Here is a 25395-nt window from a genome sequence, read left to right on the forward strand (position 1 = left end):
GGTCCTGTCTCACTTCAGAGCTGGGGTCAGAAGCCGGTGCCAAGGGATGAGTGGTAGCCCCATGCGTATCATGGTGCCATGGAGGGTCAGGTATGTGGTACCGATGCCTCGACACCAGGCTCAGTCGGCCCCTTTACGGTACCCCTGAAGGGACATGAGGGCTCCTGCGAGTGGGTCTTACGAGGTGAGCTACCCCTTTTTGCCAAGTCTCTGGATGAGGAGGAGTGCTTTCTCCTCTTCGAAGGCTTCACCTCCGTGGTCCCAGCTGCGGCTGGGCTGATGACTGAAGGAGCCAATGCTAATGCCTGGGGGGAAGCGGCCCTCTCCGGAGCGAGAGCACGTCCCATTAACAGGACTGCTAGTCTCATCTCCCTGTTGTTTTGGGGCCTGCCCTTAAACTCCAGACAGACCGCACGCTCTGGGGGGGACGGGGGAGTTCCCCAAACACCACAGGCAACTTCAATGTCCATCGCGGTTGGAAAAAGACCTGTGGCAAGTCTGGCAGGGCTTAACCCCTGGGGCGTTAGGCACAACAGATTGATCGGCACAGAAAAAGGTCCAGGAGTAGGTGGGGAACCCCCACCCCCTCCAAGAGCACAGAAACGTGCCAAATGAAATAAAAATGAACATAAAATATAGGGCAGGAAAACAAATGAGAAACGAAAATACGCAAGAAAAGTCTTTCCGGAGGTGAGAGAAAGGCGGGACGCAGAACACAGCGATCTGCGGAAAACTCGGTCCCGAGCCTCAGGCAGCTGAGAAGGAGCTGAGTGGCGGCAGGCTCTCGCCTCTCTGGGTTGGGGGCCCTGCCCCACACCCCCACATCCCTGTATCCCGTTGCTCGGAGCCGGCGCAGGCCACCAGCACGACGGCACAGGCTCCAGTCCAGGGCACACGCCTCCTACGGTGGACCCCTCACCGGGACGGATAGCAGAAGAACTAATGAGGACAGCCCCGTTATGTTTGTGGGGTAACCCTCGTCCCCCCATTTCACTGCCCTCCTGTGTTGTTTTGTCCAGGGGTCCGGACCCCAGGCTAGCACCGTGCTGCAGCCTATTGCCCCCTTCTGGCTGGACCATGCAAAGACATTCCTGGACCTGCTGCTGCCGAGGTACGGGCCTTACTCCTTCAATTCAAGCAGTAGCAGCCGATGCGTTCAGATCCGAGGTTCCCCTGTCCGGCCAAGCCCTGTGGATGACCCTGCCAGGGGCATGTCATGCTTCAATTACAAGCGCTCTGGGCGGTCGCTGTGTCTTTTCTGCAGTCTCTGGAGCTGTCTGACTACATAACATCACCGCCAGGGCCAGAGGGAGCGAAGAAGGGCTTGGGAAACCGAGAGCCACGTACAGATGGGCACAACTGGGCTCAGGCCAAAGGAGTCACGCTGCGCATGCCAGCCCAAGGTCCTTGCAGCGTCCATATGGATAACAGTCACAGGGACAGCCTCGGAGGGTTGGCGGGGCAGTCTGCCAGCTGGCGTCATTCATTGCACCTGCAGCTGTCCAGGGCTTCACAAAAGGGGCAAGTCTGCGTAGAGAACTAGCCCCAGTGACCAGAGCTTTAGCCTGGGTGCCTGAAATCACGCGGCCCGATTTGCAGTGGGGCCGAGCCCCCCGGCCTTGTCTGGTGTCAGAGCGGCTCTGCTCACCGCTGCTCTGAATTGGTCTCTGCCCTGTTCTAGACCCTAAAGTGCCCCACCGATAATCTGGAGCCAGATCTTCCTCTGGGGTAAAACAGCCCGGCAGCTGCCAGGTGCCTGTTGCTGGGATTAGTCTGACACCTGCTAGTGTAAACAGGATCTGCAGCCCGCTCAGCTGTGTGATAAAGGCCGCAGGGCAGGCTCTGGGTCCAAGCAACTGGCTGCCACCCACCCTGGCACGCGGCGGGCTCTGGGTCCCCGCACAGTGCGGTCCTGACAGCATCCAGGGTCGGGGTCCTGGCTGCATCCCAACCCTGCAGAGTGGGAGTTGGGTTGGGGTCCCCACACGGCGGGTGTTGGGGTTAGGGATCCCTGCACAGCAGGGTGCAGGGTCGGAGTCCCTGCCCCACGCCCCACACCCGGTTCTCTGCTTCTGCCCCCTCTCTGTGGAGGGGTGTGTGGGCAGAGAGCACTGAGCATAGGGGCTTGTGGGGGGGTTAGGTGGGCACCCCACAATGATAAATAGGTTGAGAACCGCTGGGGTAGAAAGGGGTGAAGCTGCCAGGCCATGGGGAGGCGTGTGCCATGCTCTGTAAACGAGACCTGGGCAAGGCGGGCATCTGGTTTTGCCTGAGACCTGAAGGCAGAAACTGCACCCCCCCTTTCCCCCCCCGGTTAACGGGGCGGGAGGCGGCCAGTGTCTGCCCCCGCACACACAAGCGTCAACATATCCACGCGTACACAAGCTCACACACACACACGTGCACGCACGTGAGCACCCGCTACTGCACCCGTTCACACACACTCACAGTCCCCGAGCGCCAAGCTCCCCGAGTCACAGCAGCTGTGCAGTCGAGGGATATGAATGGGTCCCTCTCTTATGGAGACTGCACCATTTACACAGACAGCATAACCCCTTGCGGTCCCCCCCCGGCCGCCACGCGCCCTGGGGGGCTGTCTCTGACCGTGCGGCTGCGTTGCTGTTGTTGGTGTTGGGGTTCCTGTCCGGCGGGAAGTCATCCAGGAAGACGGGGGAGTCCACGTCTTCGCTCCCCACTTCAGTGAACTGCAGGGGTCTCTGGCTGGTCACATGGGGCTGCAGGGGGCTGTTCCGCTCCATGAAGGAGTCCACATGGCCAAACAAGCCACCCGTCCTCTGGAACCAAGAGGGGAGAGGTCAGAGCGGGCCTTGACCGTGGCGCTTCTCGAGGCCTCCCAGCCTGTGGCGCACGCCGCCCGACGGTCCGGATGGGTTTGGGCCCACGGTGGGACGGCAAAGGCCAGTAATGGCAACTGAATTTAAGGTCATGCACAGCAGGGCAGCAGTAATAACAGCCCCAGTTCTTACAGAGGCTCTTTATAAATAGGGGGCTCAGCTCCTCACCTCACAGCGGGGGAAACTGAGGCACAAGTGACTTGCCTTAGGTCACCCAGTAGGTCCATGGCAGAGCTGGGAATAGAACCCAGGTCTCCTGAGTTGCAGCCCAGTCCCAGCCCATCCACTAGGCAGCGCTGTCTCTCCTACCAGATAAACCCTTCCACACTCACAGGCGGCTCTGAATGCGAGGGATTCCCTGAGGAGCGAGACGGGGCAGGACGCTGTCACAGACTGCTGGTACCTTGGTTGCCATGGCTATCATTACATCACAGCCAGCTGGAAGCTCCCAGCATAGGGAGTGCAGAGGGAATCTCTGTCAGCAGTGTTGGGTCTGTGACACATAGCTGTGCACCGAGCAGAGGTGCCGATACACACTAGCCAGTCCATCCCAGGAATGAGCACTCTTCCAGCATGTTAACTGGTTAATATCCACTTTGCGGTCCGGGGGAGTCAGTACAGTTAGCCCCATTGTACAGGGGAGGGGGAAGGGACAGCCAGGGCGATAACACCAGTGCTGGGATTAGAACCCAGAGATCTCTGAGATCAGGTCACCAGCCCGCAGCTCCACCTAACGCAGGGGTGGGCAAACTACTGCCCACAGGGCGGATCCGGCCCACCAGGCATTTTAATCCAGCCCTCGAGTTCCTCTGGGGAGCGGGGTTTGGGGCTTGCCCCGCTCCAGCCAGGGACAGGGTCAGGGGCCACTCTGTGCGGTTCCTGGAAGCAGCGGCAGGTCCCTGCTCCGGCTCCTATGCGTAGGGGCAGCTAGAGGACTCTGCTCCGCATGCTGCCCCCTCCCCAAGCACCGCCCGGCAGCTCCCATTGGTTGGGAACCACGGCCAATGGGAGCTTCAGGGGCGGTGCCTGCGGATGGGGCAGCATGCTGCATAGACGCCTGGTCGCGCCTCCGCATAGGAGCCGGAGGGGGGACATGCTGCTGCTTCTGGGAGCTGCTTGAGATAAGCGCCACCTGGAGCCTGCACCCCTGAGCCCTTCCCTCACCCCAACCCCCTGCCCCAGCCCTGATTCCCCTCCTGCCCTCCGAACCCCTCAGTCCCAGCCCGGAGCACCCTCCTGCACACCCAACCCCTCCCCTCATCCCCAGACCCACCCCAGAGCCTGCACACGCAGCCGGAGCCCCCAACCCCCCCGCCCCAGCCCAGAGCCCCCTCCAGCACTCTGAACTCCTCATTTCTGGCCCCCCCCCCAGAGCCCGCACCCCCAGCCAGCGCCCTCACCTCGTCCTGCACCCCAACCCCAATACTGTGAGCATTCAGGGCCCGCCATACAATTTCTATACCCAGATGTGGCTCTCAGGCCAAAAAGTTTGCTCACCCCTGACCTAACGCCTGGGAACAGAGGAGACGGTGACGGCGACTTAGCCAGTCGGTGACGTGGTTTCTTGTTACTGACCCTCTCCTCTGTGATCAGACCCATTTCCACAGACTGTGGCATCTCCCATGCTTGTGGCTTCGTGCCACACCCGCCGGCTCACGTGCTCACACAGAGCTGGGTCCTGCCCAAGTGTTTGGCACCAAGCGGCCATGACAATGTGACTGATCTCGGGCATCATCACTCACCCCTGGCACCTTCTGGGGGGCCCCTACCCTGTCTGCAGCAGTCACCGCTCAGCACACGATGCTCCGCATGGGACACCGGCGGTGGGGCTGGTACGTGCGGGGAGGGTGTGGGGAGAGCGGGCGGTACCTCTCGCTGTGCTCACCCGGTATATCCCTTCCTCTATCGCTGCCTCCATCATGGCCCTCTCCAGCTCCTCCTCGGCGGTCAGGTCCCCAGAGATCGTTCGGTGGATCTCGGGTGCGGCTTCCTCTTCGATGCTTCTCAGGCCGGCCTGGTTGGACGGACAGAGACGGGGAAGGTCACTCACGGGGCTGCTGGTGGCAGGGCGAGCGCTTCCTCCCCAGGCAAGGGGAGAGGGAGGCTCAGCAAAGCCCGCTTACCCGGCAGCTCCAGCTTCCTTCCCCGAACCCGCAGCCCTGCCCCCCAGCTGCCTCCACCGAGCCCAGGCTGCCTTGCCTACTTCCCAAAGGGGGGACTCTGGTGCCTGCTGGTTCAGCAGCCTCTCCCCCGGCGCTAGCTCTGTGCACTGGGTGGGAAGGAAAGGGGGACGCAGAGAAGTGACTTCACGCAATGGGGCTGGAAGAGGGTAAATGAGCTGAGTCATGGGGCTGGGGGAGGCGGGGGGTCTGTCTAGGGCATCGGCATCTCTGCCCCTCCTGCAGGGCCATGGGGGCTGGCACATCTCACCTTGCACATGTGGGAACTGGATTTGACACCCAGGGACCGATGTTCCTACACCCCAGGGGGAGGCCAGGGGAGCCCTGAGACATGGCTGCATTCCAGGTTGGACAAGAGAAATACCCGCATCTCTCCAGGGGAGGAGTCCTCTGTGCTCGGGACATGCCCCCCAGGACCTCTGACACAGGGAGCCTGGACTCCAGTTGAAACTCCTGTGTGGGGCTGTTCGTTCCATCAGCCAGAAGGGGGGCAGGGAGTGACATGAGCCTCAGACCTTCCCCTTGTCCCTGCCTCTTTGTCCCCATTTCATGGGTGGGGAAACCAAGGCAGACAGGAGGGAAGTGACTTGCCCAAGGCTACACAATGAGTCAGTGGCAGAGTGGGGAAAGAACCCAGGTGCCTTGCTGCTCTCCACCGTGCTTACTCCTCTAGATCGCGCTGCCTGTAGAGACCGACCCTGGGTCATCGTGGAAGGAGCAGGGCTGCAGGAAGGGTGGTGTGGGGGCACCAGCTCTGAGATTCCATCACGGGAAGCCCTTGAAAGCCCAGAGCTCGGTCCAGGCACCAGTCCAAGCTGTGTGCAGCGGAGACCAACTGCCAGGCCCCGAGGAGGCAGCCACCAAGTTGTCCCTTAGGCTGGGCCAGCCTCCTCCACTTCAGGACTGTTCCTCTTAACGTGGGGTCCCATCCCTTACACACTGAGATCTGTTTGGGCTCTCCTGTCTCATCCACCAGCTCTCCTATGCAGCCCCATTTCCAGTGTTCTAAGGGGCAGAGCTTCCACCCACAGCCCATTCCCCTGTCTCCATGTCCCTTTGTTCAGCTCTGTCCCAGGACTTCCCCTCCGGCCACCCTCGAGAATTCCTCTGCCAGCCTAGTACCGACACCTTCAAATACTTAGGCCTCCTTCCCACCTTGCCCGGCACATAATAACACCACCACCTCGCTCTTGTGGAGCACTTTTCATGAGGCGATCTCAATGTGCTTTACCACTGAGGTCAGTGTCACTATCCCAATTTTACAGCTGGGGAAACTGAGGCACAGAGAGGGGAAATGACTTGCCCAGCGGCGCTGGTGGCAGAGCCCGGGTCTCTCGAGTCCCAGGCCAGTGTTCTATCCAATAGGCAACTCTGCCTCCTGAGCCCTGCCCTGCCTTTGTGCAGCAGGGACAAGCTGGCTGCTTTATCCAGGCAAGAGGAGCAGCTGGGATCCCCAGACCTGTTGGCACTGACCTGGATAGCAATGGCGTTCTTTTTGGGCCGATACCCATAATATTCCTCCTGGCGCTTCATGAACTTCCGGAAGTGCTCCTGGATGAGGAAGGTGGCGTAGAACTTGCCCACGGTCACCTCGTCCTCTGGAGGGGAGAAAGCCAAGTGAGTGTAACACTGCCCAGCGGCTATACCCAGCCCCCCTCCGAGCGGCGTGGGGCGGCGGGCAGAGGGTGCCAGGGAGAAATAAGCCAGGGAGGATGGCAAACACAGTCTCTGGATCACCCATGGGAAGACGCACCTCCAATCGGCGGAATGACCTGGTCCAGGAGTTTCATGCTAGTTCTCTTCCAGATCTTCTTGATAATGGCTCTCAGCTCCTCGTTGGCCTGCTCAAAGTTACCTGTGGGGAGACAAACCACCAATCCATTCGTTCTTCCCCTAGGGAACACCGCTGGCTGGACGGAGAGCTCCATCATGGGGATCCTAAGTTGACTCTCCAGGAGTTTTTAGATCTGCTTTTAAAAGCTGAGCAGACCTTGGAGCTGGCTGGAATTGTAGGCGTGTCCCAGACAGCGGATACGCTGGGAATGTCTGTCGCTGACCGGGGTTGATTCCCAGTGGGAAAGGCAGCGCTTGCATCCCAGGAATCCCGGCACACCAGGTGAATGACAATCCCCAAGGCAAACCCCTCAGGAAGGGGTGGGGGAGGAAAAAAGGGCCTATTAAGCAGAACCTCCCCAAGTTAACGGAAGAGGGACAATTATAAAATAAAGAAGAGAGGCAAGTAAACGAAACTAAACCTTGAACTGAGAACTCAAGGCTAAGCTGAAGCGGGCAAGCTTGACGCTCTGTCTCAGGCCAGCGGGTGGTTGAGAAGGAACCGAGGGCCATTTGCCCGTGCGGCTCTACATACCCGCAGCACGGGGTCCGGGGACGCCGGGAATGCATGCACGGGACGCACGGGCACTGCTACTAAACATCTCCAATCGCAGGTGGGGGGCGCTACTCGAAGAAGAAGGCAGCATTCTGCGGAAGGGTGAAAGGATCCCTGCACAACCCTCCCCTACCGCACAACCGGCGTTGCGAGGCTAAAGTATAATGGGCCAAGTGCCCAGCAGGTGTAAATAGGCTTAACTCCTTTGAAGTCACGTCGTGCTGATTTGCAGCAGCAAAGGATCTGGCCCTAGGTCCCCCATACGAAAGGCACCAGGGTAGCCGATATTACTCACAGCTCATGCTGGTGCTGGGGAGGGACCCCTGCATGGGCGGAGCTAGGGAAGCATTTTGGAGGCAGTCTCTATAGATGCACCAGCCAGCGCCGTGCTGGCAGGGCAGGGCACCAAAGCAGACAGAGCGCGTCCCTCACCTTCCGTCTTGATCTTGAGGGCTGTCCGCACCAGAGCGAAGAGAGTGGCGTTGAAGGTGACGGTTCCGTCGCTGTTCAGAGGCATGTTCATGCACACCAGCCGCTGCGCAACAAACGACAACCGCGTTCACCCCCAGCCCGGAGTGCACTTCCCACGCCCAGGCCCGGCAGCAGACCCCGGCAGGACTGCTCAGGCCAGGCCTCAGGGAGATGCGGTGCCTTGACAATGGCAACACAGTCTGAGAGCCAGGGAACCAGAGAGACCCTCCCGGTCCATCTGTGTCCAGCAGCCCCCTTAGAGAGAGTCCCCCTTATATTCATGACAACGGAGATCCGTCTCTATTGCACGGCACTTGTGCAAAGGACGCTCTCCAGAGCACAGCTCACCAGGCAGCAAAGACTGACCACGGAGGCCTTGGCTGCATGGGAACGGTCAGGTTAAAGGTTACAACTCTACGGACGGGTTGGGTTAAGCAGCAGGCTGCGTATGGCAGGAGTGGCCTCACCAGTGAAGATGTTGAAGGTGAGGGAATTGGGAAGACATCCTTCTATCAGGGATGGGATGGGATCAATGAAATCCATCCAACCACAAAGGCAGCGGGGTGCACTAGAGGATCCACTAGAGAGCCTGTCCAACCCAAAGGATTCCGGGATCAGACCCCATGGCCTCTTGATAACATACAATTTCACCCAATGGTCCAGAATCCACGGCTGGTTTAAAATGGCAAAGCTGCCTTAAGCTCCAACCCAGGAACTGGGTGGCTTTGTTAACGCTTTGATGGCGTGAGTCAGAAACGTCTCCCGTGCTCTGTGGAGAATGAGCGGGTGCAGGAAGAAGTGCCAGATGCCTACGGAACAACAGCCATGCCGTCCACTCTCCCTGCTCCCTCTGCAGCCTCGGCTTTTGGAGAGCTGCCCCCTGCGGGCAACAGGACACGTTCCCCACTGAGGAGTTCGGACTCCCGCCATCAGCTTTCACGCAGCCACAGTGTGACCCACCAAAGCCGAAGAAGGGCCTGGACCCCAACCCCAGACCCAAACACGGGGACACTAGAGCTGAGCGGTGCAGCTTGGACCCATCTCTAGCTGAGATTTGTGTCTGACCAAGAGCTTCGGAGTGTTCTCAGTGGTGGGGTTCTCCGCCTTGTATTGGACTGACTGTACCATGGGAGATTATCATTCAGGAAACCTGAAGTGTGTCAGCCTCTGCCCGTTTAAATTGTCTCGCTCCCCCCAAAAGCCTCCTTCTCCATTAAACCCTTGATATCAGATCATGAGGATACTCAAAACCAACTCTGGATTTCTCCCCAGCTCCTTTCAGTGGGAGCTGGGGAACCCAGAGGCTGCAGGGGGTGCTGGAGGGAGGGGTTGGGACGGGGAGGTGAGCCATCCGGCATGTTAATAATGGAACCTTTCCCTTTGCAAAGGGCTTATTACCTTGCAAGCCACGCGGTGCGGACAGAACTTCCCAAAGCCCAGGGGAGGCTGGATGCGTCTCAGCAGGGTCACCACATCCAGATGTTTGATTCTTCCCCTGCAGGAGTCAAGAGACAGCTGTGGTAGAATTGCAAATGCTGGGGGTGGGGGTGGGGTTAATTGGCTTGCGGGGGCAGAAGCGCTGGATCTCTGGCTCAGCCACTGACTGCCTGTGTGACCTTGGGGAAGTCACTTAGGCCCAGATTTTAACGGTATCAGACGCTGCTACGCTGAGTGATGCAACACCGAACTGATCCAGGTGTCAAAGTCTCGTTTCCAAAGGGATATAGGTGCTGGCAATGGGATTTTTGGCTCTTCAGTGCCTAAATCTCTTTTGAAAATGAACCTTAGGCTCCTAAATCAGTGAGGCATTAAAAAACTCAGTGCAGCAGTGCCAAAAGCCTTGAAAAATCTGGGCTTTACGTCTGTTTGTACTTCAGTTTCTCCATCTCCAACATGGACACTTCCCTGCTGCACAGACTGTTGCGAGGGTAAATTCATTAATGTAGGCGAGGCCCCCAGGCACTACAGAGATGGGGGGCACAGAAGTATGTAGGTAGGCAGATAATTTTGAAACCGATGGGATTTCATATTGCAGGCCATTCTAGAATGACACTACAGTGCTGACATATTATGTCACTGGGGACTGGATGCTTCAGGGGACAGGAAAGCTCCCAGGTCTAGAACCCAGCTGGGGGTAGTTTGGGGGCCTGCGTTAAATGAGTTGCTGTTTCTCAGGCCAGTTCTTAAAAGGTCTCAGAAAGCCACTACTATAATTAGCACCTTGGATGATCATCTCAGCCGGGCTTTAGAGCCATAGACCAAAAGAGCCCCCTGTGCTCATCCAGTCTGACCTCCTTGTAGGTTACGTAATATATAGCAGGTATATTTTTGGTGTTGGGACATTGTCTGGCAGGGAGGGAGAACAGCTGGGTGAAAAGATGAGCCAGCAACCTGATCTGCTTAACAACTGGGTCAGCAGTCCAACCAGGTGATCATCTGGGTCAGCAACCTGATCAGGTAAACAACGGAGTTAGCAAACTAATCTCCGCTAAGCAGGAAAGTGTTTATACACTATATAACAAATAACTTTGTAACAGTGTATTCAAGGCGAGCACCTGAACCTGGGGGTGCGCTTGGATTTAGCCCTGTTGGGCCCTGTTTCGGCGGACTGATCGCTCACTGAAGCAGTGAAGAAATGACATTCTTCTTCAAGCTCAAGGCTCTGCCTGTGAACAAGTGCGTTCTGGGTAGCAGGGAACAGAACCGGTCAATGCTCCTGTACAACACAGGCCAGAGAACTTGCCCCGAATAATTCCTTTTGAACTAATGCACATCTTGAAAAACATACAGGTTTGATTTAAAAGTTGCCAGCACTGGAGAGTCTGTCATAGCCCTTGGTATTGACGCTACCCATGCTATGGCGGAGCTGTGGATAAATAGGGGACTTCAGGCCCACAGGCTGCCAATCCAGCACCTTCCAGCTGTGCTAACTTCTTTCTTAGCCTTTTAAGGAAATAATCCGCAGGCCTCCCTGGCTGCCACTCAGACCCAGGCCAGCCATAGACCAGCGCTCACTCACTTGGCTTCCGGGTCATATTCTGCCCAGATTCTTTTGAATTCGTCCAGGTGGTGCGGACCCAGGATGGACCAGTCCCGCGTGAGGTAGTCAAAGTTGTCCATGATGACGGCGACAAAGAGGTTGATAATCTGGCAAGAGATAAGCATATGTGAAGGGGACCAGATGCGGAGCCAGATCCTCAGCTAGTGCAAAGCAGCTCCCATTGAAGTCTGCTGAGTGTCTGTCCCACAAAGCCCTGGAGAGGGAAGGACATGGGGTCTCCAAATGTGAAGGGCTTATATAAGATGACAGCAGGGCACTGGGCCGCGCACTATCTTCCCTGTGCTCTAAACTGCCACCGGTTGGTCTCCTCTGACAAATTACACACTTAGTACAAAATTCCCCTCTCCAGCCTGCCTGCTAGATCTCAACTCCGATATCCTGGCTCAGACATTCTCTGTCTTCGCCCTGGGGGACCCATCATGCAGGGACCAGGCCTGCCCTGTGGATTCAGGAACATTTTGTCCTTACAGCAGTACGCGATGGGCAGCCAATCCAAGCTGGAGAGCGTTTCCCAGCCTGTCTAGCGCAACTACTGCATGGAGAATACACGAGAGGGTCGTTTTTATGTGCCTCGCTCTCACCAGAGCAAGACCCAACCCAGGAGCCATGTGCCCCACAGGATCCCAGGCTGAAAAAAGAGGGGGAAAAGAGGCAGTGGATGGATCCCCTCACGCAGGGACTGAGAGAGGGCCAGGCAGAGAAGGTTTCCTGAAGCCAGCAGAGTCTGCTGCTATCGTCAGGCAGGGAACAGACCATAGCGCCCTGGAAATATTTCATACCCAGCTGGTAAAACCTATGACAACCACAGGCGAGTCCTGCCCTCGCCCCCGCAAGACGAATACTGACATTTGTCCTCAATCCGCATGGCAGCCCGTTCATTTCAACCCCTCCTGCGTGACTGTGGGTGGCTCAGTGGCTTGACAGCATTGCCATGGGTTGCCCCCTGGGAGACCAGAGTCCAGGAGCCATGAGCAGGGCTCTCTGGCTTGCTGGAGCTCAAGTTTACCATGGGGTGGGCTCTGGAGGGTGGAGGACTTCACCTCCTGGTGACTGAGTTCTGGAGCAGCACTGGGGTTTTTCTTCCCAGCCTTCCTTCTGCCACTGGCGAATGAAGCGTGCTGTGCCCTCAGCCTCGCAGAAAGGGGGACGGCAGCTGCACAATGCAGAACACGCTGAACCCTTCGGACCCTGTCTGGACTGCTCTGGGGCTGCCCAGGACCTGGGGTGCCACGGGAGAGCTCATGGGAGAAAGCCTTGGCATTAGCTCTCTGGTTGGTCCCCGGCCTCCACTTTCACCCTTCTCCCGTCCAGGACAATGAAGGGGCCGGGAGCTAAACACAAGGGGATCCGGAATCAGGGACCGTACCAGGAAGGCGCAGAGCATGTAGAAGCTGATGAAGTAGAAGTAGGCGAAGCCCGTGCCACAGGTGTACTCCTCCCCTGGGGCGTAGTCAGACTCGGGGTCACACAGTTTCCCATAGCTGCAGGCCAGCAGGATCTCCTGCCAGGCCTCGCCTGTCGCACACCTAGGGAGAAAGGGAGAATGCCACCTAGGCTCTGCAGGGAAGGGCTGCCCTGCCCAGGAAGTATGGGATGAGATTTGCAGGAAGGGAGCAGGATCTAGTGGTTACAGCAGGGGCCGAGAATCAATATTATTGGGTTCTAGTCCCAGCGGTGGGCGGGCAGGGGACTAGGCGTCAGGACTCCTGGGTGCTAGCCCCCACTTGGGGAGGGGAGTACAATGCAGCAGTTAAAACAGGGTACTGACTCAGGACTCCTGGGTCCAATCCCTGGATTTGGGAAGAGAGTGAAGTCTAGCAGTTAGAACAGAAGAGTGGCAGTCAGGGCTCCTATTCCCGGCCCTGCCACTGGCTCTCCATGCAACAGTAGAAGTCACGTCCCCATCTGTGAAATGGGCACAGTGATAACTCACAAAGGGGAGGGGGCTTTACAAGCGATGTTTATCAAACACCCCTGAGATGGTTGGACTGAAAAAAACCAGAGACCATATTTGTTATTCTTATCCCTTCTTAGCACTGGTAAGAAACCAGTTTCCTTCCAATGGGGAATGCTGACACTTCCTTTTATACCAATTCCAGAGGGGAAAAAATCCACATTTTGAAATTTACAGCGGAATGGAAATTCAAAAGTATTTCATTTCTGAAACATCAAATGTTAGCGCACCATTTAATTTCCACAATGTGGAAACATGAAGCATAGAAACATAGCCTAAGCTTAGGAGGAATTAAACATGTTTAAAGTTTTGATTTGAATCGTTTGGAAACGTTGCCATCAGGACTGCTGTTGAAATCAACGCGGTCCCACAAAGCTTTTCAATTTCAGCCCAACAGCGTCTTTGGGTGGTGGAAAACTCAAGCTTGGCCTTGCATTCAGCACCAAGCCCAGCTGACCTGAGAGTCAGGCACCACTGATGGGCTGCGGGGCTGCGGGCACCCCCAACAGGGCTCATGTGTCTTCTTGGGGAAGTTCTGGGGAGCCCAGTGTGGGCCCCAAGGCACACGCAGGCCACAACCTGACCCCACAGTGTATTTTCCCTGCAACCTGTTGCAACCGTAACCGGCTGGTCAGCGAGCCATGCTTCCCCCTCTGTGCCTGGTCCCCAGCCGCGAGGACGAGCCTGTGCCAGCTGCCAGCTGAGGGACTTACACCCAGATCCTCAAAGGTATTTCGATGCCACTGATTTCAGGGGCCTAAATATCTTTGAGGCTCTGGATCGTGGCCCTGCAGAACAAGCTAGCGCAGCTCCATGTTCAGCTCTGGAGGTGCCGGGTTCAACGCCTGGGGATGGCCAGGATGACAGTGCCATGATGGGTACACCTCACTGTTGCTTCCATGTATGGAGACCCAGGTCCTTGTGTTGCACTTGGACTTGTGCATTGTGATCCGGTGCAACCTCTTGGCACACACGAGGGGCCCTTTCCTGACCTGTGGGAGTGAGGGGCTAGCCTGGGGTCTTTGCTCCTCGGGGAGTCAGGCTGGCTTCCCCCAGCAGTGGCTCCCGGCTGGCTGTACCAGGCACACCGAGGGGGTGGAATGGAAAGGGATGCAGTGGGATGAGGAAGGGGCGGGGCCTGCACAGACCTGAAGAGCAGCAGCACAGCTTGTGGGAAAGTCTGGAAGTTGTTGTTCCGGTTGATTTCGGTTCCATCCACCAGGGCGATTTTCCCAAACATCTGTGAACGACATGCTCAGATCCCAGCTGCCCTGGCAGAGGAACCCCCACTGCCACAGGCATCTGTGGCTACCCTCCACCCCACGCGCCCACTCCTGGCCTCACCACTGCTCCCGATGGCTCCTTTCCAGCCAACAGCCCGGAACCACAGGGAAAGGGCTGGCCTGGCAGGATGACCTTGTGGACTGGGTACAGCGCGGGGAGTCAGGGGTCCGGGGTGTGTTCCCAGTTCTGCCACCGATTGGCTGTGTGACGCAGAGGGAGTTTGACAGCTCCGTGCCTCAGTTTCCCCATCAGATAACAGTGACCTCCCCCTGGCAGGGAGGCTGCTGGGGCTTGATTCACTAGTGACTGCAGAGCACTCTGAGACCCCCACCCCCGACGGAAAGGCAGCAGGGTTGTATCCGTTGTGCGGCAGGAGCTCCTGAGGGGTGACCCCTGCTCCCTGGATCCTGACTCTCCCACACCCCGCCAGCTGGGGCCCCAGCACTGTCCCTACCTCCTTACCTGCATCCCGATCACAGCGTAGATGAAGAACAGCATCACGATCAGCAACGCCACGTAGGGCAGAGCCTGTGAGACAAAGGGTCCAGGGCTTATGTGGGAGTGGAGCTGAGAGGGAGCGGCCTATCCCCGCTGTGGATCCCACCTGCTTTAGGGGTAGGAATTCTCCGGGCCGGAGCTACCAAGCTCTGGTGCCAGCCAGGGGTCCAGCAGGGCAGCTGGCAAGAGAGTGAGGCTGTCTGCTGCTGGAAGCTGCCATTAAAAACACCCGGTCTCCAGCGTTCCTGCAGCTGTCGCTCACTCCACAGCCTGCTGCACAGGGAGCTCCCTGCCCCAGCAGCTGGGACAAGCACTGGGGGGGGGGGGGGGCAGGGAGAAAGGGACATGCACAGTCTCCGCACAAACAGGTGCCCACGACTGAGGTGCTGGAGAGCACCCCCAGGGTCCCTCCAGTCCTGAAGCTCCTGCCCAAGGGAGCTGGCAATCTTACTGGTCTGGGGAATATGGGGTCAACTGAGGCTCTGAGACATGCTGACACCAGTATGAATGAGCATCTGGGAAGCCCTTCTTGGCTCCTCCTGAACTCCCGGATGCTTGGGTAACCTACATGTCAAGTGTGTGCCAGCTAGTGACCGGTCCATATCGAGGTTAACAGCCTGCTGCGTCTACGGGCTAATGGAGCTCTTGCTGGGGATTGGTCCACACGCACCTGGAAGGACTTGATGAAGGTCCAGAGCAGGGTCCTGACTCCTTCCCCCCGGCTCAACAGCTTCACCAACCTCATCACCCGGAAAAGTCGGAAGAAGGTGATGGAGACGCGGGAATTGTCTGTAGAATCCTGCAGGCAAAGCAGGCCCCTTAGCCGCTCAGTAGGAACAGAAGCCCCAGGGAGGGGAGGGCGGGAACAGGCCCAGGAGACCTGCTGGGCTCTTCGGGGCTGCTTGGCCACGGGGAGGAGCCACCGCTGTGCAGGACTGGTGGCGTTTCCCCCACTGTTCACCGCTGCAGCCCAGGTATATCTCGGATCTGCAGCCCCGCTCAGGGCTCTCCTGCAGCTTGGGTGTTCTGTGTGGTGGAGTAAGCCCACGCGCTGGGCCGGCTGCATGCTCTAGTGAGGGTCGAGGGGTGCTACCAAATCAGTACATGCCAGCGAGGAGGATCCAGAAGAGAGGCTCCCTCCCCCATGCTCAGCTCCACCAGCAAGGGTTACATGATGGGCTCCGGTCCCCCCTGCTTAACCTGGGGCTCTGGTTCCCACCACCCTAGGCCTGAGAGCCACCTGGCTGCAGCAGGTCTATGGCAGGGGGCAAAGGGTTGGAGCTCGCTGTGAACATTCGGTTTGGGGCCATGGAGCAGGGGTTGACCGGGGTGGGGTGGGAGGAAGGGAGGGAAGGAATAGGGTGGGTTAGGGTGGGGGAGACCTTCAAAAGACGATATTGCGGCCCCCAGTCCCTGTGAGTCCCTCCCTGTCTGGAGGGAAGCGGGGATCGGAGCCCTCCCAAGGGGGACGGGCAGCAAAGGAGACTGTCCGGAGAGAAAAGCTCTTGGCAAGGGTGGGAACTCTCCGCTCCGCAACAGCGGCCACAGACACACAAGTGACAGTGCGACACCTGCTTGAGTAGCCAAACGCTGCTTGGCGGGTGCATCCCTGGGCCTGGGACCTGCAGTAATAACACCTCCTAGCTCTTCTCGTCAGCAGGTCTCAAAGCAGTTCACAGATCACAGTCTTCACACCCGCCGCGTGGTAGGGCAGGGCTAGGTTCCGACGGGCATCTGAGGCCCAGCATGACTTGCCCCAGGGAGCCTGGGGCAGGGAACTGAAGCTAGACCTTCTGTCTCCTAAGCTGGAACCCTAACCCCGTCTTCCCTGTAGCTCACACGCTGCCTTCCCCACCAGGAGCCCCAGGTGTCTGCATCTTATCGAAGGCTCCCAATAACTTTTGGAACAAGCTGAGCAAACGCTCCATAGTGCTGATCAGCCAGGATCACAGCTTGTGGGGCAAATCCCTCCCCCGCTTTGTCTTGTCTCACTGCACCATGTCTTGTTCGGTAGCGTTCGCTGGGGAGGAGCCAGGAGCCGCGGTGGCTGGCACACTGACTCACAGGGCGGCGTGGGGCAGAGGGGGGATCAGAGACCTGACTTGCCTGTATGTACAGCTCCTTGGATTCAGCTGAGGGGATGTGCCAGGCACAAGATCGGATGATCATAACACAAGGTTCCACTCCCCACAAGGCAGCTGTGGCCTAATGCTTGATGGGAGGAGTCAGGAGTCCTGGATTCTAATCCTGACTCCACCAGCAACTTGCTGGATGACCTTGGGCCAGTCACTGACCCTCTCCCTGCCTCAGTTTCCCCAGCTGCCCAATGGGAATAGCAACATTTGGTTACCAGGCCTTAACACCTCAATGGTTTGGTACCAGAGGCAGCTGTCCAGCAAAAACAGCAGGGTCATCTCCAGCTGCCCCTCTTGATAGCCCAGGGGCTGGCTCGCTATGGGGGGACCTCTGCAAAGGAGAGAGTGGGTTCTTCCAGGGGGCTCAGTGAAGTGTCCCTAATTCTGCTCTCCAAAGCGTTCCTAGTCTGAAAAATCAGCCTGTCCTTGTCCCTGCCCCAGCTCCATCTCGGCCCCAAATCACATCCCAGCCTCCATCGTCCCACGCCTAGTGCAACTGCCCTCTCTGGCCTCCTGAGGCTGCCTCTCCTCACACTCCCGCATGCTGCTGCCCACCCCAGCAGTATCAGCACCAGCAGCAAAAGCTCTGCCAGGTCTCTGGGCACCACCCTCTGCTTTAAAACGCCCCCACTTGCTCCAGCCGAACTGATGGCGTTTGTTTCGCTCTGTTGGCTCAGACAACCCGCCCGGGGACCTGCGGTGGGAGGAGTGCCCCGCCGGCCCCAACCTAGCCCAGCCCCCAACCTGCCGCAGGGCCGGGGCGCCCAAACCCGGCCCGGACCCAGCCATGGCCAGGGCGCCCCTACCCCAGCCCCGACCCAGCCGCGGCCCAGACCTGCCAGGGCTGTGGCATCGCCCCCACCCGAATCCTCTGCCCCAGCCCTAAATCCCTCATCCCCAGCCCCACCCCAGAGCCCGCACTCCCAGCTGGAGCCCTCACACCCCTTCACCCCAGCCCTCTGCCCCAGCCCTGAGCCCCTTCCCACGCTCCGAACCCCTCAACCCCACCCCCACCGCATGGATTTTGTTAAGTGCACCAATATGAAGGTGATGTGTCACACCTCCCTTCCATATTGGTGCACATAACAAAATTCATTGTTATGTGCTTCTGGGACTCGTGACTTTTGTCCATCACCAGGAGATCAGTTACCACCGAAACCAGCACAGGCTCTGTACCATACACAGCTGAACAGGGATTGAGGGAACCCAGAGCCCAAGGACATGTCAGGCCAGGAGGGAAACTAACCTTCCGCAGAGAATGGAAGTGTCGAGAAACGTATCCCTGCAATTGCACCAAATCACATTGTAAGAAGCTGTGTGCACACAGCTGGGGGGAGAGACCTTAGAATCAGAGAATATCAGGGTTCGAAGGGACCTCAGGAGGACATCTAGTCCAACCCCCTGCTCAAAGCAGGACCAATCCCCAACCTTTACAAAATAACGTTGCATTAGATGATACAATGAGCAGGTAGAGTACCAGTCCTGTCTGTACAACAGCCGGATGCAACCTTAGTTAGATGGCTCTGTCTCTAGCTGAGTTTTGCTGTATTTCATGGATGAAGGATGGACGGATAGAAGAAAAGTGCAATATGGATGGATGGGTCAGTGCGGGGATAGGGAGGGGTGGATGGATAGAACAACAGTGCAATATGGATGGATGGGTCAGTGGGGAGATAGGGAGGGGTGGATGGATAAATAGATGGATGGAGATCACATTTCAGTGTGAGGTGAGAAGATCTCCTAGAGGTTGGGTGTGTTTTGCTCCCAAACCATTGGTGTTTTTAGCTCCTACCCCCACTCCGAATGGGAGTGTCACCCTGTGCATTTGCAGAGCAGCCCCCTGGATTCACACCATGCAATCCAGGCAAACACAGCAGCTGAGTGCAGCAGAGAAACAACTAGGAGAAGAAAAATAAAGAGACCCACTGCAAGCACATGCAGCTGATATTTACAATGCCATTACAGCCTCCGCTTAGGCAGTACAGTCCGCCACTGGAAGCAAGAAACGTCTGTCGAGAGAACAAGAGTGTCAGCAAGAGAAACTGTCAGAGAGGCAGGAAACAAAAGAGAGACAGAAGGAGAAAGACAGAAAGGCGGCTGGAGGGAAGAGCAAGCTGGGAAGCAGAGAGAGGAAGAGACACAGAAAGAAGACAGGGTAGGATGGCCCAAAAACTAACGCACAGAATAAGGCAGATCTGAATCCAGGCTCATCCCCAGGGCAGGTTGAAGGAAATATCAAGCTGGGTAAGACTGGAAGAGAAATGTTGGGACTTGGGAACCTAAAGATAGGCACTAGGGGAAACATCTGCAAAAGTACCAGAGCAACTTAAAGGCCGAAGCCCCTAGCGACGTTCAATGAGACACCAGCCCTGTCTACACTAGAAAGTTGTTCCACTTGAACTATTCCGGGGTAGTTAGAGCAATACAACCTGCCCCAGTGTGGACGCAGTTATACTGGTGTAGAAGGTGCTTTATACAGGGATAGCTATTCCCATATGGGAACGGGAATACCAGTATATTGCAGCTTTATATGGGCACTGGTATACCTACATATTGGTAAAAAATTCATGCCTCTAGCCAACATACACAACAGTTACATTTTCAAGTGTAGAGCAGGTCTTACGCTACGAGGTGTCTAAGCCACTTTTGAAAATAAGACTTAAGCTCCTAAGTCACTTAGGGTTCATCTTCCCTACCAAGTTAATGCAGGCTCTTTCTCAGGTGTTGCCCTGAGCCCGGCTCGCGTCCACACACAAAACCTTCTCGCCCAAGTGTACTGAATTTGTTAATTCCTAGAGTGTAGCTATTCCTAGAGCCCAGCACGGATACAAAATTTGTATCCACATCCGATCCACAAAAATGGTGCATGGATAGAAAGCAGATATCCGCAGATCTAACTATTCCATTCCCTGGCTAGGGCGCTCCATTTGGGTGCAATTCTCCCCTATGCTGGGAATACAGCTACAAGGCATATGCACCACTTACATCGTCACACCAGGCCTAAGTGGTGTCTAGCCCTTGTGCTGGCCCTGTGTGCAGGAGTGAATTTCACTCGTAAGGCCTTACCCCCAGTGCAGTGATGTCAACGAGTGTATTTCGATTGACTTAGTGGGCTTGGGATCACGGTCACAGGGCATGATCCAGCAACGGTGCTTTATTTTTAGTCCCATTGAAGTCAATGGGACTGCTTGCATGTGCTTAAATGTTTTGCTGGATCAGGGCCTGAGTGACTTAGGAAAGGGCTTCAAATAGCAAGGCCTTCTCCGCCCCATCTTGCATGAGTCAATGGCCAGCAGAAACAGGAGAGAGAAAGGAAGGAGAGAGAAAGCAAGAGAGGACAGACTTTGCAAACCAGCGTTAAAATTTTTCTGGGAGAAAACAACCACCAGGAATGGCTTTGTTATTGGCGAACTTTCCCCTTGCCCCAGAACACGAGGGCGGCCCATCCCAGTGGCACCGCTGGGACGCACTTGGCACAGTTTTGTGAGAGTGCGGTCTCCCTAAAACATGGCGCTCCCGGGCTCTGTGCGCTTGGGCAGGAAGCAGCATTCCAGAGCCAGAGGCAGTGCTAGACCATTGGACTAAGCAGGAACATTTCGAGGAGCCCCCACACGGCACATACTAAAAAAGCCAATAGGGAGCCCTGTCATAAATATAAAGGGAAGGGTAAACACCTTTAAATCCCTCCTGGCCAGAGGAAAAACCCTTTCACCTGTAAAGGATTAAGAAGCTAGGACAACCTCGTTGGCACCTGACCAAAATGACCAATGAGGAGACAAGATACTTTCAAAGCTGGAGTGGGGGAGAAACAAAGGTTCTTTCTGTCTGTGTGTTGTTGGTTTTTTTTTTTTTTTTGCTGGGAACAGGAAAGGAATGGAGTCTTAGAACTTAGTAAGTAATCTAGCTAGATATGCGTTAGATTGTGTTTTGTTTAAATGGCTGATAAAATAAGCTATGCTGAATGGAATGGATATTCCTGTTTTTGTGTCTTTTTGTAACTTAAGGTTTTGCCTAGAGGGACTCTCTATGTTTTGAATCTGATTACCCTGTAAGGTATTTACCATCTTGATTTTACAGAGGTGATTCTTTTACTTTTTCTTCAATTAAAATTCTTCTTTTAAGAACCTGATTGCTTTTTCATTGTTCTTAAGATCCAAGGGTTTGGGTCTGTGTTCACCTGCAACATGCAAATTGGCGAGGATTTTTATCAAGCCTTCCTCAGGAAAAGGGGTGTAGGGTTTGGGGAGGATTTTGGGGGGAAAGACGTTTCCAAGCGGGCTCTTTCCCTGTTATATATTTGTTAGATGCTTGGTGGTGGCAGCAATAAAATCCAAGGGCAAAAGGTAAAATAGTTTGTACCTTTGGGAAGTTTTAACCTAATCTGGTAAAAATAAGCTTAGGGGGTTTTCATGCAGGTCCCCACATCTGTACCCTAGAGTTCAGAGAGGGGAAGGAACCTTGACATGGTGGCAGAGCGGTGGGATTAACTTGAAATCATTTTGAGATCAATTTGAGATTTTTTGAACAAGAAGCACAGATTTTAAAAAGGACATTTTTTTCCCCTTTGGGCTCCTGGAAAGCAGGTTTTCAGCTGAAAGCAGTTAGAGCTTTTTTTGTCTCTGCTTGGTTCTGCTTTTTTTGTCTCTGCTTGGTTCTGTAACCAAGGTACAACACAAATTGGAGTTAACCGGACTGGAGGCAGCGAAAGAGGCAGAAAAAGCCCTAGAGGCTGCCCCCAGGAGAGCTATGGAGGCAAAGGACAAAGAAATGGAGGCAGCGAAAGAGGCAGAAAAAAACCCACACAGACAGAGAAACTTTGTTTCTCGCCCCCTCCAGCTTTGAAAGTATCTTGTCTCCTCATTGGTCATTTTGGTAAGGTGCCAGCGAGGTTATCGTAGCTTCTTAACCCTTTACAGGTGAAAGGGTTTTCCCTCTGGCCAAGAGGGATTTTAAATGTGTTTACCCTTCCCTTTATATTTATGACAAGCCCCCATCAGCTGCTTGGAGCCCTAAGCAATTGCTCAAGCAATGCTTCATGCCAGCACTGTCCAGAGCAGACAAGGCTACAGACTCCAGGTGAGACAGGTGCAAACACATACCCTGATGGGCAATGACTCAGAAACTCCAGCTGCCAATGGCGGGCAGAGAGGAATACTTACCAAGTGGGGTTGATGTTCTCCAGCTACATGCCCAGCTTCACTGAGCCTAGTTCCCCCCAACCAAAATCTCCAGCACGGTCCCTAGAACTAAGTTCTCCTCTTGGTCCCTTAGCTCCTGGTGGCCAGAGAGAAGATCTCCCCTCACCCCTGGATCTTCAATTGTGGCCATGAGGGGGGCTGTCAAGGTGCGCGCGTGGGAGCGATGTCAAGGGGAAAACGAGGAGGGGGGATCTTGGGGTGGCCAAGTGAACCCTCTGGAAAGAGACCAAAAAACAGCCCTGATGTCTCTTGTTGGAGGAGGGGACGTGGGGTGATTTGGGCAACATGCCCAACCCGTTAGTGTTTCTCAATACCCACTGAATGCAAAGCTCTTTCCAGGGGGAGCCCAGAGCTCCAGTAACTCCCTTCCCAAGCAACAATGGGATCTGAAGCCCAGGTGCCCTCGCAGCTGAGTACTGCTGGGAAGGACACAGCAGCCCAGGAAGTGTTTCAAGGCCCCACTCAATGGCAGCTCAGTGACTGGGGAAAGGGGCTGGCAGCTGCTGCTCTGCCTGGAACTCCTGACAGGAGCTGGCAACTGCCCAAATTAGCAGGCATTTGAGGACCTCTGCAAGCTCCCTAATGGGTTTCTCCTTCGTGCTGGCTAGGAATGGTGAAAAAACAGAGGGGCTGCCACGGTGCTGGTCACTAAAGCCATCTCTGTCCGGGGCGGCAGTCCTGCTCAGGGGGGCTTTTGGTTTCCGTTAGCTGGTGGTGACATGGGAATGGAGCCAATGACCCAATACCCAGTCAGGGGCAGCTCCGAGGAGTCCTGTTCCCTGGAGTTCGGCACCTCGCTCACTGAGGAGACAGCCAGTGCGGTCGCCCCAGGAGAATGGAGCCAGCCAGAGCGCTCCTCTGGGCTGCAGAGATGGCAATCCACCTTGCGGGACCGGTGTGCACTGGGGCTGGGAAGCTGTGCCCGAGAACAGGAGAGGATGACACTTCATCTCCTCCGGGCCGGACCTCCTTGCCGATGGTTCACTCTCAGATGCGGGGGAATGGCTAAGTGCTACTCTGGGACACAGCACAGAGAGCGGGGACACGCTGCAGTGACTACTGGATGGGCCTTTTTATTAGTGAGGACGTGTCAACCCCACTGAAGTGCTCACTTCTCAAGCTACTTCTACAACTACAGCTGGGTTCACGGTACGCACCGCACACCCGATGTGTTTCCGTGCCACGTGCCAGCAACCGGGCCCACAGCTCCCAGCAATGCTTCGTGCAGTTCCAGCACGCCTCTTGGACAATGCTCCTGTATGCAGGCTGCCCGGTACACACACACTGCAGCGTACACGTGTGGTATCATGTAGGCGGTATATCCCGAATATACGCCGGTGTATATTGGATATACAGGCACACATATACAGAGTAGGCACCGGGTATATGTGGCAATCATCATACACGATGACACACTCCAAGCACACCCAGCAAGTCACTGAAATGACGCCTGACCCGCACAAAGCGCAGGGCAGAAACTTCTTATAGGGACCATGAGGCAAGGGGAACTCTTTCAGCCATCTCTATGGTGATCTCAGGAAAGTGAGCTGATTGCTAGCCATCTGGGCATGTGGTTAAAGAACATGGGCAGGGCACGGCGGGGGTGCAGCCTCTGGGGAGCACTGGCATATGTCACTACGGAGTCAGCTTGAGGTTCTGGTTCTGTCCCAGGACAAGGGCAGTTTCCACAGGGTACCTCTGCAGGCAGATTCAGGAGGAGGGGTGGGGTGAGGGCCACTGAGGCTGGGAGGAGGGGGCGCGTCCACCGGGGCTATGTAATGGCTGAGGAGAGAGCCTGTCAGCACCAGCTCTTAAACAGAGAGAAGGTTAACCCACATGCCCAAGCCCCTGCCCCAGTCTCCTCCTGCCCAGCCCAGGTCGCTCCGCACAGTCCTGCAGGAACCCAGGCCTCCCACGTGACAGTGGGATGCTGGCAGCCTGCCAAGGTCGTCACTGCCGTGACATCAGCATCCTGCCCATGCTCTCGGACACGTTCCCGCCCCCCCCCCCCACCGCGGCACTTACATCGATCTCGCTCAGGATGACGTCAATGATGCTCCCGATGACGATGAGGAAATCAAAGACGTTCCAGGGGTCACCGAAATAGCCCTGAGATTGGAGAGAGCAATCACGGGGGGACGACAGGGGGGCAGAACAGGGGGAAAGAAAAGGAAGGAGCTGAGGGTCAGGCAGGGGAGATTCCTCTTGGGGGGTTATCAACTCCCTGCGGCGGAGACTTGCCATTCCTGAGCGAGGCGCGCTTTGTCCCTTGCAAACAGCTGACCCACTCACCGCGCCAGAGGGAGGGTCTCCATTTGCCCACATAAAATACAGCCAGCGGGGGGAGGCTGCCCCCCATGCCCCGAGATGGAGAGAGCACTGCGGAGCTTGGATTCAGATCGCCCTTCCTATGGATACCGTGCCGAGCACGGTGCTATGTAGGGGTTTGACCCTGAGCTAATTCCATGTCCACTCTTATCCGCTGGCATGGCAGAACCCAGCACCCACTTAGCTCCTGGGGTCAGACCTTCCCAGCTGATTGGTGCCGATGCTTATTCTGGGCACATTGACGGGGACCACGGAGGTGAGCGGCCGTCTCTCAGTGGGCATCGGGGACACACCTGCAGGGCAGGGCAGAGGGGGGCTCTGCCTCGCCTCTCACCTGGCTCAGTGGCTGCGGTGGCGGGAGGCTCAGGGGCTCTCACAGGGCCGCTCACACTTAAGCCTGGTTTGATGGGGGGTCAGAAGAGCTCCAGGGAGGGCCACTAGCCTCCCACCCCCATTGGAGAGACACCCAGGACAGGGAGAGCAGCGGGGTTTGGGCGGGGGTGTTGGGCGAGCAGGTAGCTGGAGGAAGGGCTCCCCCTTGTGGCCTGCACTGGCCCTGCTCCTCCCCTCAGGAGCTGCCAGGTCCTCAGCCCCAGGCTCCGAGGGGATTGTGTTCCCGGGACGCTGCGTGGGGAGGAAATGCCATGCCCACCGCTTGGGGTAAGCCCCTGCCCTCCTCCAGAGTCACACCCCCGGGACCCTATCCAGACTCGCACCCTCACCCAAGTCCGGAATCGGGGCCTGCAGCAGAGCCAGCCTCCAGGCAACCCAACGAGCAGCAGGCTGCTGACGGATACCGCGCCCGGGAGATGGGAAGAGCCAGCGAACAGGCTCCTAAGCCCAGCGGCAGTAGCCCAGTGGCTACTCAAAGCATTTGCCCACGGCTGTGACAGCTCCTGCCTTGTCTCACCCCAGGTAACTCGGTTCTGACCCTTGGGATCTGACTCCTGGCTACCAACTCCTGCTCCAACCACTGGGCACGGCTGCCCACATCCCGGTCACGTTATGCACCCCCACCCCTCTCCAGACTCATGCCCCCCAG

At 56.6% G+C, this 25395-nt stretch overlaps 1 protein-coding gene across 2 annotated transcripts in view; it reads right to left on the reverse strand.

Moving 5' to 3' along the window:
* The window catches only part of CACNA1S (calcium voltage-gated channel subunit alpha1 S), a 92509-nt gene that overhangs the window by 10838 nt on the left and 56276 nt on the right, over nucleotides 1-25395 (reverse strand). For both annotated transcript variants that reach the window (XM_084611485.1, XM_084611486.1), the window contains exons 28-39: nucleotides 24051-24134; nucleotides 15363-15491; nucleotides 14657-14722; nucleotides 14059-14150; nucleotides 12323-12482; nucleotides 10915-11042; nucleotides 9294-9390; nucleotides 7857-7959; nucleotides 6789-6890; nucleotides 6509-6633; nucleotides 4741-4869; nucleotides 2605-2795 (exon numbers count right to left, since the gene is read on the reverse strand). In XM_084611485.1, coding sequence (XP_084467611.1) covers nucleotides 2605-2795; nucleotides 4741-4869; nucleotides 6509-6633; nucleotides 6789-6890; nucleotides 7857-7959; nucleotides 9294-9390; nucleotides 10915-11042; nucleotides 12323-12482; nucleotides 14059-14150; nucleotides 14657-14722; nucleotides 15363-15491; nucleotides 24051-24134 — 1406 coding nt within the window. The remainder of the gene's footprint in view (nucleotides 1-2604; nucleotides 2796-4740; nucleotides 4870-6508; nucleotides 6634-6788; nucleotides 6891-7856; nucleotides 7960-9293; nucleotides 9391-10914; nucleotides 11043-12322; nucleotides 12483-14058; nucleotides 14151-14656; nucleotides 14723-15362; nucleotides 15492-24050; nucleotides 24135-25395) is intronic.

This window comes from Lepidochelys olivacea, assembly GCF_965140295.1.
Source record: "Lepidochelys olivacea isolate rLepOli2 genome assembly, chromosome: 21".
NCBI lineage: Eukaryota > Metazoa > Chordata > Testudines > Cheloniidae > Lepidochelys > Lepidochelys olivacea.